Source organism: Bos javanicus, chromosome 9 (assembly GCF_032452875.1).
Source record: "Bos javanicus breed banteng chromosome 9, ARS-OSU_banteng_1.0, whole genome shotgun sequence".
Taxonomy (NCBI): Eukaryota; Metazoa; Chordata; class Mammalia; order Artiodactyla; family Bovidae; genus Bos; species Bos javanicus.
The window spans coordinates 19,956,291-19,970,745 of NC_083876.1; the positions used below are offsets into that span (position 1 = coordinate 19,956,291).

The 14,455-nt window shown below is 40.6% G+C and overlaps 1 protein-coding gene across 2 annotated transcripts in view; it reads left to right on the plus strand.

Moving 5' to 3' along the window:
• The window catches only part of BCKDHB (branched chain keto acid dehydrogenase E1 subunit beta), a 265,216-nt gene that overhangs the window by 82,361 nt on the left and 168,400 nt on the right, over window positions 1-14,455 (plus strand). For both annotated transcript variants that reach the window (XM_061427286.1, XM_061427287.1), the window contains one exon: window positions 11,730-11,827. In XM_061427286.1, the coding sequence (XP_061283270.1) occupies window positions 11,730-11,827 (98 nt within the window). The remainder of the gene's footprint in view (window positions 1-11,729; window positions 11,828-14,455) is intronic.

Sequence of the window (14,455 nt, forward strand, 5' to 3'; positions counted from 1 at the left end):
CCAAGTATAATAGCTTCTGGGTCCCTCTATGTTGCTAGAAGTGGCAGAGTTTCATTCTTTTTTATTGCCGTGTAATATTCCATTGTATTTGTAGTGGTTGTTCAGTCACTAAGTCATGTCCGACTCCTCATCTTTATCCATTCATCTGTTGATGGATATTTCAGTTGCTTCCATGCTTCCATAAATCGACTATTGTAATTAATGCTGCCGTGAACATTGGGGTATTTGTGTCTTTTCAAATTAGTGCTTTCATTTTCTTCAGACATGTATGTATACCCAGGAATGGAATTGCTGGATCATACGGTGATTCTATTTTTAGTTCTTTTGAGGAACCTCTGTGCTGTTTTCCATAGTGCCTGCACCAGTTTACATTCCTGTCAACAGTATACAAGGGTTCACTTTTTCCACATTCTCACCAGCATTTATTATTTGTAGACTTTTATTTAAAATTTACTTAATTGAATGAAACTTTCTTTAAATTCTATAGGGCTTTACAATTTTCAAAAGTTTCATGCACATGATTTTGTATAGTCCCATAAAAACCCTTTTCCCCCCTCTACTCCTGTATTTCCCCTCCTCCTTCCCTCTCCCTACCGATTGCCACTAGTTTGTTCTCTATATCTGTGAGTCTGCTTCTTTTTTTTTTTTATTTTTTTTAAATTTTATTTTATTTTTAAACTTTACATAATTGTATTAGTTTTGCCAAATATCAAAATGAATCCATCACAGGTATACATTCTTTTTTTTTTAATTCACTAGTCTGTTGTATTTTTTTAGGTGCCACTTAGAAGTGATAATCATATAGTATTTGCCTTTCTCTGTCTGACATTTCATTTAGTACAATGCCCTACAAGTCCATCCATGTTGCTGAAGATGGCAAAATTTCATTCTTTTTTATGGCTGATTAGTATTCTGTTATATGTAGTGTATGTATATACGTATACACCTCACAGCTTTTTAATCCATTCATCTGTTTATGGATACTTAGGTTGCTTCCATATCTTGGCAGTTGTAAATAATGCTACTATGAACATTGGGATGCATGTATCTTTTTAATTAGTGTTTTTATTTGTTTGTTTGGATATATACACAGGAGTGAAATTGCTGGATCATGAGATAGTTCTATTTTTAGTCTTTTGCAAAACCTCTGTAACTGTTTTCCACAATGGTTGTAGCAGTTTACATTCCTACCATCACTGTACAAGGGTTCCCTTTTCTCCACCTCTTCACCAGTGTTTGTTATTTGTGTTCTTTTTGATGATAGTTGTTTCAACAGGTGTGAGGTGATATCTTCCTGTGGTTTTGATTTGCGTTTCTCTGATGATTAGTGATGATGAGTATATTTCCCCTTCCCCCCAGCATTTTTTGGCCATGCCTCATGGCATGTGGTAATGGCACCCCACTCCAGTACTCTTGCCTGGAAAATCCCATGGGCGGAGGAGCCTGGTAGGCTGCAGTCCATGGGGTCGAGAAGAGTCGGACACGACTGAGCGACTTCACTTTCACTTTTCACTTTCAAGCATTGGAGGAGGAAATGGCAACCCACTCCAGAATTCTTGCCTGGAAAATCCCAGGGACGGGGGAGCCTGGTGGGCTGCCGTCTATGGGGTTGCACAGAGTCGGACACGACTGAAGTGACTTAGCAGCAGTAGCATGGCATGTGGGATATTAGTTCCCCAACGCTGAACCCATGTCTGTCTTAACCATTGGACCACCAGCAAAGTCCCCAGTGAGCATCTTTTCATATGCCTGTTGCCCATCTGTATATTTTCTTTGGAAAAAATGTCTGTTCAGGTCTTCTACCCGTTTTTAAGGATCATTTGTTTGCTTTTTTGGTTATTGAGTTGTTTATATATTTTAGATTTTGGTCATATCATTTGCAAATATTTTCTCCCATTCAGTAAATTGTCTTCATTTTGTCACTGGTTTCCTTTGCTGTGCAAAAACTTTTAATTTTAATTAGGTTTTACCTGTTTATTTTTGCTTCCATTTCTTTTGCCTGAGGAGACAGGTCCAAGAAAATACTCTTCTGATTTATATCAAAGAGTGTTTGGCTAATGTTCTCTCCAGGAAGTTTTATGATTTCCGGTGTTATATTTAGGTCTTTTGTGTGCATGTGTGTGTGTAGTAGAATTTTATTAAAATATGAAAAGGGACAAAGAAAGCTTATGACATAGACATCAGAAGGGACATAGAGGGTGTCCCCCTCGCTAGTCTAAGCAAGGGAGTTATATACTTTTTAAATTAATTATTACAATAAATCAAAAGAATGTCTCAAGGTTGAAAAAATTTTACCAGACCCACTTCCACAATTTACATTTTAGGTAACAGGATTAGAACTTAACAATAGAAAGATCTGACCAGACCCACTCCCATAATATACATTTTAAGGCAACAGGACTAGTCAGAAGGTTTTCAGGAAGGAGAAACTGTCCTCAAGCAGGATACATTGTTGTTATATAATCCTTAGTACAAAGTTTAAACAGAGTTGTTCATTGTGTAGTCATCAGTTCAGGGCTTAAAGAAAAAACATTTTATGTGACTAAGACTATGGAATGTGAAGAAAAAAAAAAAAAGACGTTTGTCCTTTCCTCCTCCTTGAGAATTCCAGACCCCTATCTCTTCCTTGAGAGGCCCAGACCCCTCTCTCCTACTTGGGGACCCCGGACTTCTTATCAACCTGCCTAGGAATTGACTCTCTCAACCACCGCCCCCCCCCCCTTTTCTTTTAGGAGAATATGGCTGCCAAGGGAAAAGGGGCATCACTCTCTTTCTGTAACTACTTCCTGCCGTCCAGGGGCACAGGCCTTAAATTGTTGAGGCAGCATATTCTCCTGACCCTCATATTGAGGGTCTCTGATCCAGGGGCACCAAGTAATAACTGAAGGAGGTTGTGCACTTGTAGGAGCCTGGACAACCATTTGTAACTTAAAAGCTTTCAGACCATTAGAAACAAATCCAGTTATATAGTCATAGGTGTAAGGCAAAATAGTCATTAAACCAAGCTAAAACATAATCAAAATTAAAAGTTACATTATGTCCATGGTTACATCAGTCCATCTTAGGATTGGTAGATGTCATCAGATCAAGAAGAGGTGTCACATATGATTGTTGTTGATGAAGGTATTCGCAGAGCTGAAGAAGGTCCTTTCTTTGAAGCAGAGAAACCCACCATGGGAAGCCTGCAGTTGATGAGGAGAGGGAGTGCTCCAGAGACCCAGCAATTAGACCGATTGTGGAGGCTGGGTTGGGGGTCACCTCCCAGAGTTCTCATAATGTCTGTTGAAAGCTGAAAGCTGAGTCACATAGTTAATTCTAAAGCTTTAGGATCTTTGACAATATCTGTGTACAAAAATGGTCTGCCACTGAGACAGTCCCTTCTTAGAAACAGTTCAAGCCCTTATTAAAGCTATGGGTAAAACTTTAAACCAACTGTCTTGTGTTTCCTGAGTTAGCTTACACAGATGCCTCTTAATAATGTCATTAGCCTTTTCAACTTTTTCTAAAGACTGGGTTCTCTAGGAACAGTGTAAGTGATATTTTATTCCTAGAGCTTTTGACACCCCTTGAGTTACAGCAGCTTTAAAGACAGAGCACTGTTGCTCTGAACTTTAGAGTTTAAGATCCCACTTACATCATGAGAAGTTAGTACTGTAAGATTTCGCCCATTAGTAAACTTTGAGCTTTAGGCATTAGCAAAACAATTGTAGCAATTACCCTTAAGCAATGTGGCCATAGCCTTTTCTCAGTAACAAACTAAATTCTGATCCTGTGGGCAAGCTCAAAGTTGGAGCCTAGCAGTTTGAAGAGCCTTAAAAGCCTTTTGAGTCTCTGGGGACCAAACCAGCTTGTCCGTTTGGGCCTGCTGTCTCAATTATAAGTTTATATAAAGGCGGGCAAGTTCCCCATAAACCCGGAATCCAAATGTGGCAATAGCCTATAATTTCCAAAAATCCTCTCAGTTGTCTTAAAGTGATGTTTGGCCTGTTTAGGAGTTTTGGACAATAAAGTATAAGGATTAGGCACCACGGGGTGTAAAGGAACTACAGCCTCATTTATTATTTTGAATCTTGAACTAGTCTCCATTTATCATTTGATTTCTTTTACACCCGAAATAGGAGTGCTGCATGGACTATTACAGGGAATTACTAGCCCCTGTTCCTTTAAATTTTCCATGGTGGGTTTTAACCCTTCCTTCAGTTCAGTTCAGTCGCTTAGTCATGTCCGACTCTTTGCAACCCCATGAATCGCAGCACACCAGGCCTCCCTGTCCATCACCAACTCCCAGAGTTCACTCAGACTCACGTCCATCGAGTCAGTGATGCCATCCAGCCATCTCATCCTCTGTTGTCCCCTTCTCCTACTGCCCCCAATCCTTCCCAGCATCAGAGTCTTTTCCAATGAGTCAACTCTTCGCATGAGGTGGCCAAAGTACTGGAGTTTCAGCTTTAGCATCATTCCTTCCAAAGAAATCCCAGGGCTGATCTCCTTCAGAATGGACTGGTTGGATCTCCTTTCAGTCCAAGGGACTCTCAAGAGTCTTCTCCAACACCACGGTTCAAAAGCATCAATTCTTCGGCGCTCAGCCTTCTTCAGAGTCCAACTCTCACATCCATACATGATCACAGGAAAAACCATAGCCTTGACTAGACGGACCTTTGTTGGCAAAGTAATGTCTCTGCTTTTGAATATGCTGTCTAGGTTGGTCATAACTTTCCTTCCAAGGAGTAAGCGTCTTTTAATTTCATGGCTGCAGTCACCATCTGCAGTGATTTTGGAGCCCCCAAAACTAAAGTCTGACACTGCTTCCACTGTTTCCCCATCTATCTCCCATGAAGTGATGGGAACGGATGCCATGATCTTTGAACCCTTCCTTAACCTCGGACTTTAGTGGGTACTGCTTTTGACTTGGAAATAAGTGTGGCTCTTTGAGCTTGACAACTACAGGAATAGCATTTTGTGCTCGACCCACAGTTTTTCCATCAGCCCACACTTTAGGATTTACATTTTGTTCAATTAATGGAGAGAAAGAGCAGGCTCCATATTAATGAAAACAGAGGCCTGGATCTTGTTCAGTATATCCCTCCACAGAAGGGGTGAGGGAGACTCTGGCATGATCAGAAACTTGTGAGAAAACAGCACAGATTCCCAGTTGCCGCTTAAAGGATGACTGAAATAATAGTGTTTCGCTCGTCCTGACAGTCCCATTACAGTAGTGGATCAGGAGGAAAGTGGACTGGGGGCTTCAGTGAGCACAGAGAAAGTTGCCCCGGTGTCCAAAAGAAAACCCACTGATTGGCCCCCCCATAGTTAGTAATACCCAGGGTTCCTCAGGTGTAATTAGGATGGGAGCTTGTGTGGGGGGCCCCTGGGCACCTTCAGTCCTGATTGCCTTGAGTCTGACCGCTGGGGCCTACCCTTCAGAGGGCAGTCTCTTCTCCAGTATGGTCCTTTGCAGACTGGGCACGAGCCAGGGATGGCTTAGATGCCTGAGGGCAATCCCACTTGAGGTGCCCCCTCCTATCCACAGTAATATCAAGTCCATCCCTTTTTATCCTGGGTCTCTGGGCATTTTCCCTCAGGCTGTTTCAGAGCTGGTCTAACAGCCATTTTGGGGCTTCAGTCTTTTGCCTGGTTTGTTTTTTTCACCTTTCCTCCTCATATTCTCTACCATAATAGATTGTCTGAACCAGTTGCAACAGATTATCTAAAGACTGATTTGTTCCATATGCCTGTTTTAGTAACTTACGGTGGATATCTGGAGCCGATGGAGTGAGAAATCTATCTTTTATTTCTCTCTCTGAATTTTTGGAATTAATGTCAGTAAACTTGAGGAGAGCCTCCTGTAGTCTATCTAGGAATTTACCGGGAATTTCCTTCTCTCCCTGTTCTGTGTCAGCCAACTTAGCATAGTCTAAAGTCTTAGTGCGCAATCGCTTGAGTCCTTCAAGAATTCATCTGACAAAGTGGCTCTGTTATGGGAATTTCTTGGCTCCCAGTAGGAAGGAGGGCTATTTCTTGTTCCCTCTTTCCCCTTGTCTCATGTTCAAGCCATTCATCTCCAAAAGTAGTAGCTTCTTCCAAAACTCTTAAGTGTTTGAGGGGTCAGTGTCTATTCCAAGACATACATTACATCTCTCCAAGTAAGGTCATAAAGTAAAGTTAGTTCTGTAAAGGCTTCTGTGTATTTTTTTGGATCTTCTAAATAGGCCCGACCACAGTTGAGACTGTTGGAATTTCTACTGAGACTGAGGCGACCCCTCCTTGGAAGGATGCCCTGACTCTCAGCCTGTTCAGTTGGGAGCCCCAGGTACAGGGGCAAAGTTAGAAGACAGGAGGGAGCTGAAGGTTTCACACCCAAATCTGGACCCTTAGGACGTAAGTCTCGCATGTCTTGAAGAGGGGTAAAGAGCAACACATATGGCACTTCTACCCATTTCTCTTGTTTTCTAACTACTGTTTTAGTTGTAAAACAGTAATAATTGAGACCTTTCAACCAGTCAGTGTTCCCTCTTCCAAAGGATACTGTGGCCATTCAGTATCACAGAAGATCAAGTGTGTCTTTTTTTTTAAACTCTGGGGATCAAACTTCTCCCAGTTTTTTAAAAAATACCTTTTAAAGGAGTGGTTATGGAACCAGAGCTAACCGGAACTAAGAAAAAAGCATCAACCACAGCCGTGGCTGCTTTCCACTGGAGATGTCCCTCTCTGCTCTAGATGGGGTTGTAGACAGACTTTCCGCCGAAGCTTTCCTTCCCTGGTCGGACTTAGTCTGTCCCTTACTGACGCAGGCATCTTACTTGTCCCTCCCGGTTCTACCACCAAGGTGGGGTGGGGATGCACCAGGGGTAGATCTGATGGCATCCCAAATGGATTTTGAGTTCCTTACCACTAAGACCTTTGTTTGATTTGCCCTTTTCTCTGATGCCACCCAGAGTGTAACAGAGTAGAGTGGCTTTCCTGGAATGTTTCCCAAGCTACGACCACCAGGGGAAGCATCCGTCTTACCTGTGCTTGTGCACATTCCTGAGTTACATTTCTGACCGCAGTAGAAATGGTGAGTCATAAAGGGACGAACAACAACCAAGATGTCCCTTCTGAGTGTCGCCACACCAGTATAGCAAAAGAGGTGGTGGAGGGTTGGCCAGAGAGGAAAAAGTGATTTTTGTCCTCGAGCTCCTAGGGCCAATCCTTCCAGTTCATTTCCACAGATTCCACACAAAAAAATATCTAAGGAGTTGAGACAAAAGCCATCAGAGAGCCTCCTCTGATCCACTAAGAGCTAGCACTACCAAAGGAAGAAGCCCATTGTACTTCCAATCTGACCAGATCCTGCAATTCCTGATCTGTGTCCTCAAAAACCTCATGGTCACCAGCAATGCTTCTATCCATATAGATGGAGGCGCAGCCATGACAAAGACTCACTTTCAGGTTGCTGGCCCCTGCGGCAGGCAGCCAAGAGCGTGACTTCTAGCCTGAGAGATGTTCCTGGAGCTAGAGCTCTGCCTCACTCCCAAACGTGCTCCTGTAACTTTCAGCTCCTAGCAAGGCTAGGCACTTCCATACATGGTGTCTAAGTAAAAGTACATAGTAACAGCATGGATCGCAAGTCCCTTCAAAGTCCATGATCTAACAGATTAGGTTAGTAGTTCTAATTCCAGGGGAATTACTATATGGTCAAAGAGACCAGGAAAAGCTGACTGAGGAAGGGAAGTTTGGTCCACACTCTTCATCCATTTCTGGCTGCTGCTCTTGCAGGGACATTGGGTGTTTCTTGGCGTTGGCAGGTTGGTATAAACTCCCTTTTCTGGGACTGCCTTCAGTCATTACGAGGCACCATGAAACTGCAAAGAAGGGCTCATCACTTGCTTCATGCAGGGCATGCCATTCATTTACACAAGCACACTGAAGAGTTAGTAAAGCAGAAAACGTGTATATTGAGAAAGCAGAGAGGCTAGAGCTCTGAGTGTTCTTACCTTGTCCTGAAGATCCCAGACGAGCTCCCAAGATGATAGCTTACAGTGAACGGTGTTGGATTTGTGATCTCCGAAGAAGACGATTTAGCTTTGGGACCAGGGACCAGGCTTGATCACTCAAGAGCTTTTGTATAGCAGAGTTTTATTAAAGTATGAAAAGGGACAGAGAAAGGTTCTGACATAGACATCAGAAGGGGCACGGAGAGTGCCCCCACATTTAGGTCTTGAATCCATAAAATTGCAATCTTATTTTTATCCTGTCAGGATTAAATTTATGCAAATCTAAGGAGAGAGGTTTTTTTAGGTTCTTTTTAATATGTATCTTCTTGAATCTCGTTCTTGGCATGCTTCTATGTTTTTAATGGAAGATTACGCCTTGTTTGCCATTTTGTTCCTTAATTAGTTGTTGAAGTAATGAGGCCTTATTATTCTGGGTAATTTATTGAATACAATGAAGCAGTTAGTCACTCACTGGCAATTTTTCAAAGGAGGTGGGCCAAGATGCCAACCTACTTCTTTCGATGCTCCAGCCCTTAGAGTTGTGTGTTCCAGGGATTTGCTAATTACTAGCTGGCAACGGATTTACAAGGCGGGAAAGACTGAGCTCTTGAATGGTGGCCACTGATTCACAGGCAAGGCGGAGCGTGTACTGGCTTCCAGCCTTGACTTTTGGCGTGCAGACCTTGCTGCTTGGGGAGAGAAGACGATGATGGCAAGGAGACTGTGTGCTACCTTTGGCATGCTTGCCAGATATTATCAATGTAGTTCTTAACCGTCACTTTAGTTGAGCAGCTGAGAACTGCTAAGTAAAATATATTATTCCAGTTGAATATGTCTGTTTTCCTATTTGACTGTTTCTTTGTCCATCCATCCCTTCATATTTCCATTGGTCCATCCATTCATCTGATACTGGATTTAAGTCATCAATGAATGGTCTGTAATTAACCTCTGAAAGTACTGTTTGGAACTGAGACTGGGAAACATTTTCTGTAAAGGGATAAGCAATAAATATTTTAGGTGTATAGGCCATGATGTCTCTTGGAACTACTCAGCTTTGTTGAGGAAGGGCGAGAACAGCCATAGGTAACATGTAAATAAACAGATGAGGTTGTGTGCCAAGAAAACATTGTTTACAACAGTGGACTTGCCTACTTTGGTTTAGACAGTTGTAAGTATCTGACTGAATGAACATAGTTTGTGTGATACGCACACATACACACAGAGCAAAAAGCCTTAAAAAGTGTTTTTGATGCTCTTCTATGTGTCAGGTTTCTTGGCTTAATTGTCATCTGTGTTGAGGTTTACCCACAAAAGTAGTTTTATAAGTTTTACTATTTTATTTGTTCATTTATTTCATTAAACATATTGATGATTTAAAATGTTCGTTTCTCTCTGTCACTAGTTAAAGACAAGTCATTGGATTGGAAATATACAAAAATACAAGGAATAAAATTTTCTACTGTATCACTGATAGCAGCACCATTAAATTTTATAATTTTTAACTTACAAATATTATTTCAAGACTATACTTTTGATGTGAAAATATGGCCAAGATATACTGTTGAGTGGGAAAGGAGATTATGGAAGGGTTCTAAATAGCATGTACAGTGTGATTATATTTGTGGAAGGAAAACAAGATTTACGTATGTCTTTGAACTGTGCAGGTCCATCTATATGCAGATTTTTTTTGACAGTACCCATTACTGTGTTACTGCAGGACCAGAGTGGGTTGACTCTGAGGATGTGGAGGATCAGCTCTACGTTGTATGCAGATATTTGACTGCACGGAGAGTCCTTGCCCTTGGCCACCATATCGTTCAAGGGCTAACTGTGTATGCATACTTACACACTGTAAATATCTGAAAAGATAGTGAATCAGCCAGGGTTTTTAATTTTTAAGTGATGAGATCAACTTTGTCCAATATAAGCAGAAAATATTCATTAAAGGATAACAAGTAGCTCAGAGATCCCTGGAGTACCTAAGAACCAGGGTTGTGTGTGTGTGTCTCTGTGTGTACTCAGTCGTGTCCGACTCTTTGCAACCCCAAGGATGGTAGCCCACCAACTCCTCTGTCCATGGGATTTCCCAGGCAAGAATACTGGAGTGTGTAGGTGTTTCCTTCTCCAGGGAATCTTCCCTACCCAGGGATTGAACCCACGTCTCTTGCATTGGCAGGTGGATTCTTTACCATGGAGCTACCAGGGTAACCCTATATATCTAGATTCAATACCCCAAATTTCACTGCATAACTGGTGTTGCAAAGATATTCCAGCAGGCGGCAGTGGACATGGGACTGTATAAATGTCTGAATCACTGATACCGCTGAGCTTGGATGCTGGATCTGCCTCCACAGTTGCCAGTATTCTGGAATACTTGCTGGTCTCTTATGTCATTGGCTTCGATTCACAGTCTGTCATGGGCGGGTGCATTTGATGGGCAGAGCCCACATTTTATGCCCTAGCTGCATGGGAAGCTGGGAAAGTGAATATGTAGACCTGACTTCTATAGTGGACAAGAGGCCCTTCTTCATAAGGATCATAGGAAGATATTTAAGATCTTCTCTTAAAGTTATTTAAGATCTTGTTATCTTGCTGGACAACAGCAAGAGTGAGAGCTTTCCACTGCAGACACCCAGGAAATTGTTGGCATTGATTACTTCTGGACAGTGGAGTTGGAAGGGCTGACCGGAGAGCAGAGGGAACCTTTTATTTTACTCTTCTGTGCTCCTTGAATTAAAAAAAAAACTCATATAATTTGTACAGTAGAAATTAACACAACATTTTAAATCAACTGCAGTAAAATTTAAACAAAACAAAATAAGGCAAATTCATATAACAATGATAATAAAAGGACTTGGGGGGGAAAATGAAGAAAAGGGAGTGACCTTTTTTTTCTTATCTCTTCCATTGTTATCCTGCTTCATGTGGTAATTCAAGAAGACTTCCCATCATCATGGGGATAATTTGGTTTACTCAGTTTCATTTAAAAATTCATCAAACCATTTCCTCTTGAGTTTGATCAACTCTCGGTTACTTGTACTTTGTTGGGCAGAGATATCATGAAGTGGTTTTCTCTGGGGTACCAGTGATGTATTCTTCTTTGGCTTGGTGGAGCTGATTCAGTTTGTCTCTTTGAGGTCTACAGAATTCAGATTTGAAAACTGAGGTGTTGTCTTCTGCTGTGGTTGGTGAAAGTGTCCATAGTTGAAAGATGCAAAAATAAAATATACTTAGAAAGTAGGCCATATTATGTGTTTTTTTTTTCTGTTTTTCAAGCACTCATAAATTTCTTTACTCTTTGATAGAAAAGTTATCTGAGAACTTAATTCAGTCCAATAAAGTTTTAGCAGGCATATTCAAATCTTTTTAAACTTTATTTTTGTATTGTTTTATGTTTACAGAAAAAGTATGAAGACACTACAGAGTTCCCATATACCCCTTTATTTGCATCTTATGTATGATATACTTGGTATAATTAATGAACCAATATTGGTGATATTATTGACATTATTATTGACTAAATAACAGACTTTATTAAAATTTTCTTAGTTTTTCCCTATAGCTGATTTGATTGTACTTTTTCATCTGTGTAGTGCTGTCATATAGTAATTCTATTTGAGTTATAAATAACTTCTGGAATTTGGAGGAAGAATAAATAAAGCTTTGCCACAATGAAGTTCTTATATTCTTTTTGCATAAATGTCACATAGGAATAACTAACCTTACATTTTTTCCCCCTCGTTTTATGTTCAGTGGAGCAGGTTCCTGTAGAGCCATACAACATCCCCCTTTCCCAAGCTGAAGTCATCCAAGAAGGGAGTGATGTCACTCTAGTTGCCTGGGGCACTCAGGTCAGTAACCATTACAGCAGCTGGTAATGCCATCTTGTGTGTGGAAGCTCTCATTAAAAAAAAAAAATATATATATATATATATAATTTATTTTTAATTGAAGGATAATTGCTTTACGATATTGTGTTGGTTTTTACCAAATATCAACATGAATCAGTCATAGGTTTACCCATGCCCCTCCCACTTGAACATCCTTCCCACCTCCCTCCCCATCCCACCCCTCTAGGTTGTTACTGAGCCCTGGTTTCGAGTTCCCTGACTCATACAGCAAACTCCCATTGGCTGTCTATTTTACATATGGTAATGTATGTTTCCATGGTACTCTTTCTGTACATCTCAGCCTCTCCTTCCTCCCCCCTGCACCCCGCCACCCCCAGCTGTGTCCATAAGTCTGTTCTCAATGTCTGTGTCTCCATTGCTGCTCTGCACATTGGAAGCTCTCATTTTTAATTCTGATTCTCTGAAGCATTAAACATGTCTCCCTTATTTCTCATATTTAAATCTTGTTTGATGCTGTATCTGTGTCTGGTACTGATTTCTGGTTGAAGGCAAGATGCCTTTCCATTCATATGTATATGGTGAAGCCTTTAAAAATATGTTGATAGTTTACAAAAATGTATTCATTAGACGCTTTCTTTTGAAGCACACATTAGGTATCCTCACTACTTGTTGCTGCTTTTGACATACCATCTTCTTTTTTTGGCCATTATTCTAATTATGCTATTGAATTAAAGATTTAAAAATTCTGTAGTGCTTTAGAATTTTCAAAAGTTTCATGCATACGACTTCATATAATCCCATAGTAACCCCCTCCTTTTTTATCCCCCATCCCTGTAGTTCCCCTCCGTGGTTCTGTCTCCCCACAGGTAACCACTAGTTTGTTCTCTGTATCTGTGAGTCTGCTGCTGCTTCTTTTTTATTTACTAGTTTGTTGTATTTTTTAGATTCCACATGTAAATGATATGCTGCAGTATTTGTCTTTCTCTGTCTGATCTTTTTCACTTAGCGTAATGCCCTCCAAGTCCGTCCATGTTGCTGCAAATGGCAAAATTTTATTCATTTTTTTTTAATGGCTAAGTAGTGTGTGTCTATCTATCTATGTATATATATTTCACAGCTTCTTTATCCATTCTTTTGATAGATACTTAGGTTGCTTTCATACCTTGGCAATTGTAGATAATGTTGCTATGACCAGTGGGGTGCATTATCTTTAAAATTAATGTTTTTCTTTTTCTTTTTGTATGTATACCCAAGAGTGGAATTGCCAGGTCATATGATAGTTCTAGTTTTAGTCTTTTGAGGAACCTTTGTACTATTTTCCGGAGCGGTTGCACCAATTTACATTCCAACAGTGTACAAGGGATCTCTTTTCTCCTTTTCCTTGCCAACATTTGTTATTTGTGTTCTTTTTGATGATAGCTATGCTGACAAGTGAGAGGTGATATCACGTGGCTTTGATTTGAATTTCCCTGATGGTTAGTGATGTTTTCATCCCATCTGTTTCCATCTCTTGTGATTATTTTGCTGGCTACATGGACCCATCCACTGGTTCAGCCTCATTATTTCATACCTTCCCCTAGTGAGCTGATCTGTCTTAGTTTTCCTCAGAGCTTATTATCATATTGCTCTATTTCCAAACTTTTAAGCTCAGGACTCATTCTCTGGCCATAGCCTTCTGTCTCTCTTTGGGACTGACAAGTATCCACTGCTATATGTAAAATAGATAACCAACAAGGACCTACTGTTATAGCACAGGGAACTGTACTCTTTACTCTGTAGTGGTCTACATGGAAAAGAATCTAAAAAAGACGGGATATATGTAAATGTAGAACTGATTCACTTTGCTGTTTACCTGAAATAACACAACATTGTAAATCAACTATTCTCCAATAAAAATTAAAAAAAGAAAGAAATGATCAGGTTTTTTTTCTGTGAAAAGGAGGTACTTCTTATTTTAGAAAATTTAATACTGTAAAATACAAAGAAGATTATGAAATCATTCGCAATCCGACAGCTTCCTTCTCTCTTCTGCACCTGACTTGTGGTTTGGAGAGCGGCAGCCCTCGTGGTTTCTCACCTCCTGTGGCATAACCATGCTGGTTGGTGTGTTACATCTGATGATGGTACCCACGGTGGGTTTTGCAAACCTTTTCTGCTCTCCCCCTTTTCTGAGTCCCCCTTTAAAAAACTCACCCTCCGCATGTGTCCTTGCCGCTCCTTTTAGTAGATAAGCTAGACTGTGTTGGGTTGTAATTGCAGCTTGCTTTTCCTTCCCACCATCACCTCTGCTGCCAGTTCTTACCACTTTTCCTTTTGTTTCCCAAGAAGTGTCTGGTTTTCACAGCTACCTTTCCAAATCTGTTTCAGAATATATTCTGTTTCTCCTTCTCGAGGACTGCTTGCTATTCATCAGCTGGTCCCTCTCTCCTGTATCTTCAGTTTCTCCTTTCCATGTCCTTCTTTTTTTTTTTTTGTTATTGCTATCATTTCAATGTGTGTTTTTTTTAAATTTTATTTTATTTTTAAACTTTACAATATTGTATTGGTTTTGCCAAATATTGAAATAAATCTGCCACAGGTATACATGTGTTCCCCATCCTGAACCCTCCTCCCTCCTCCCTCCCCATA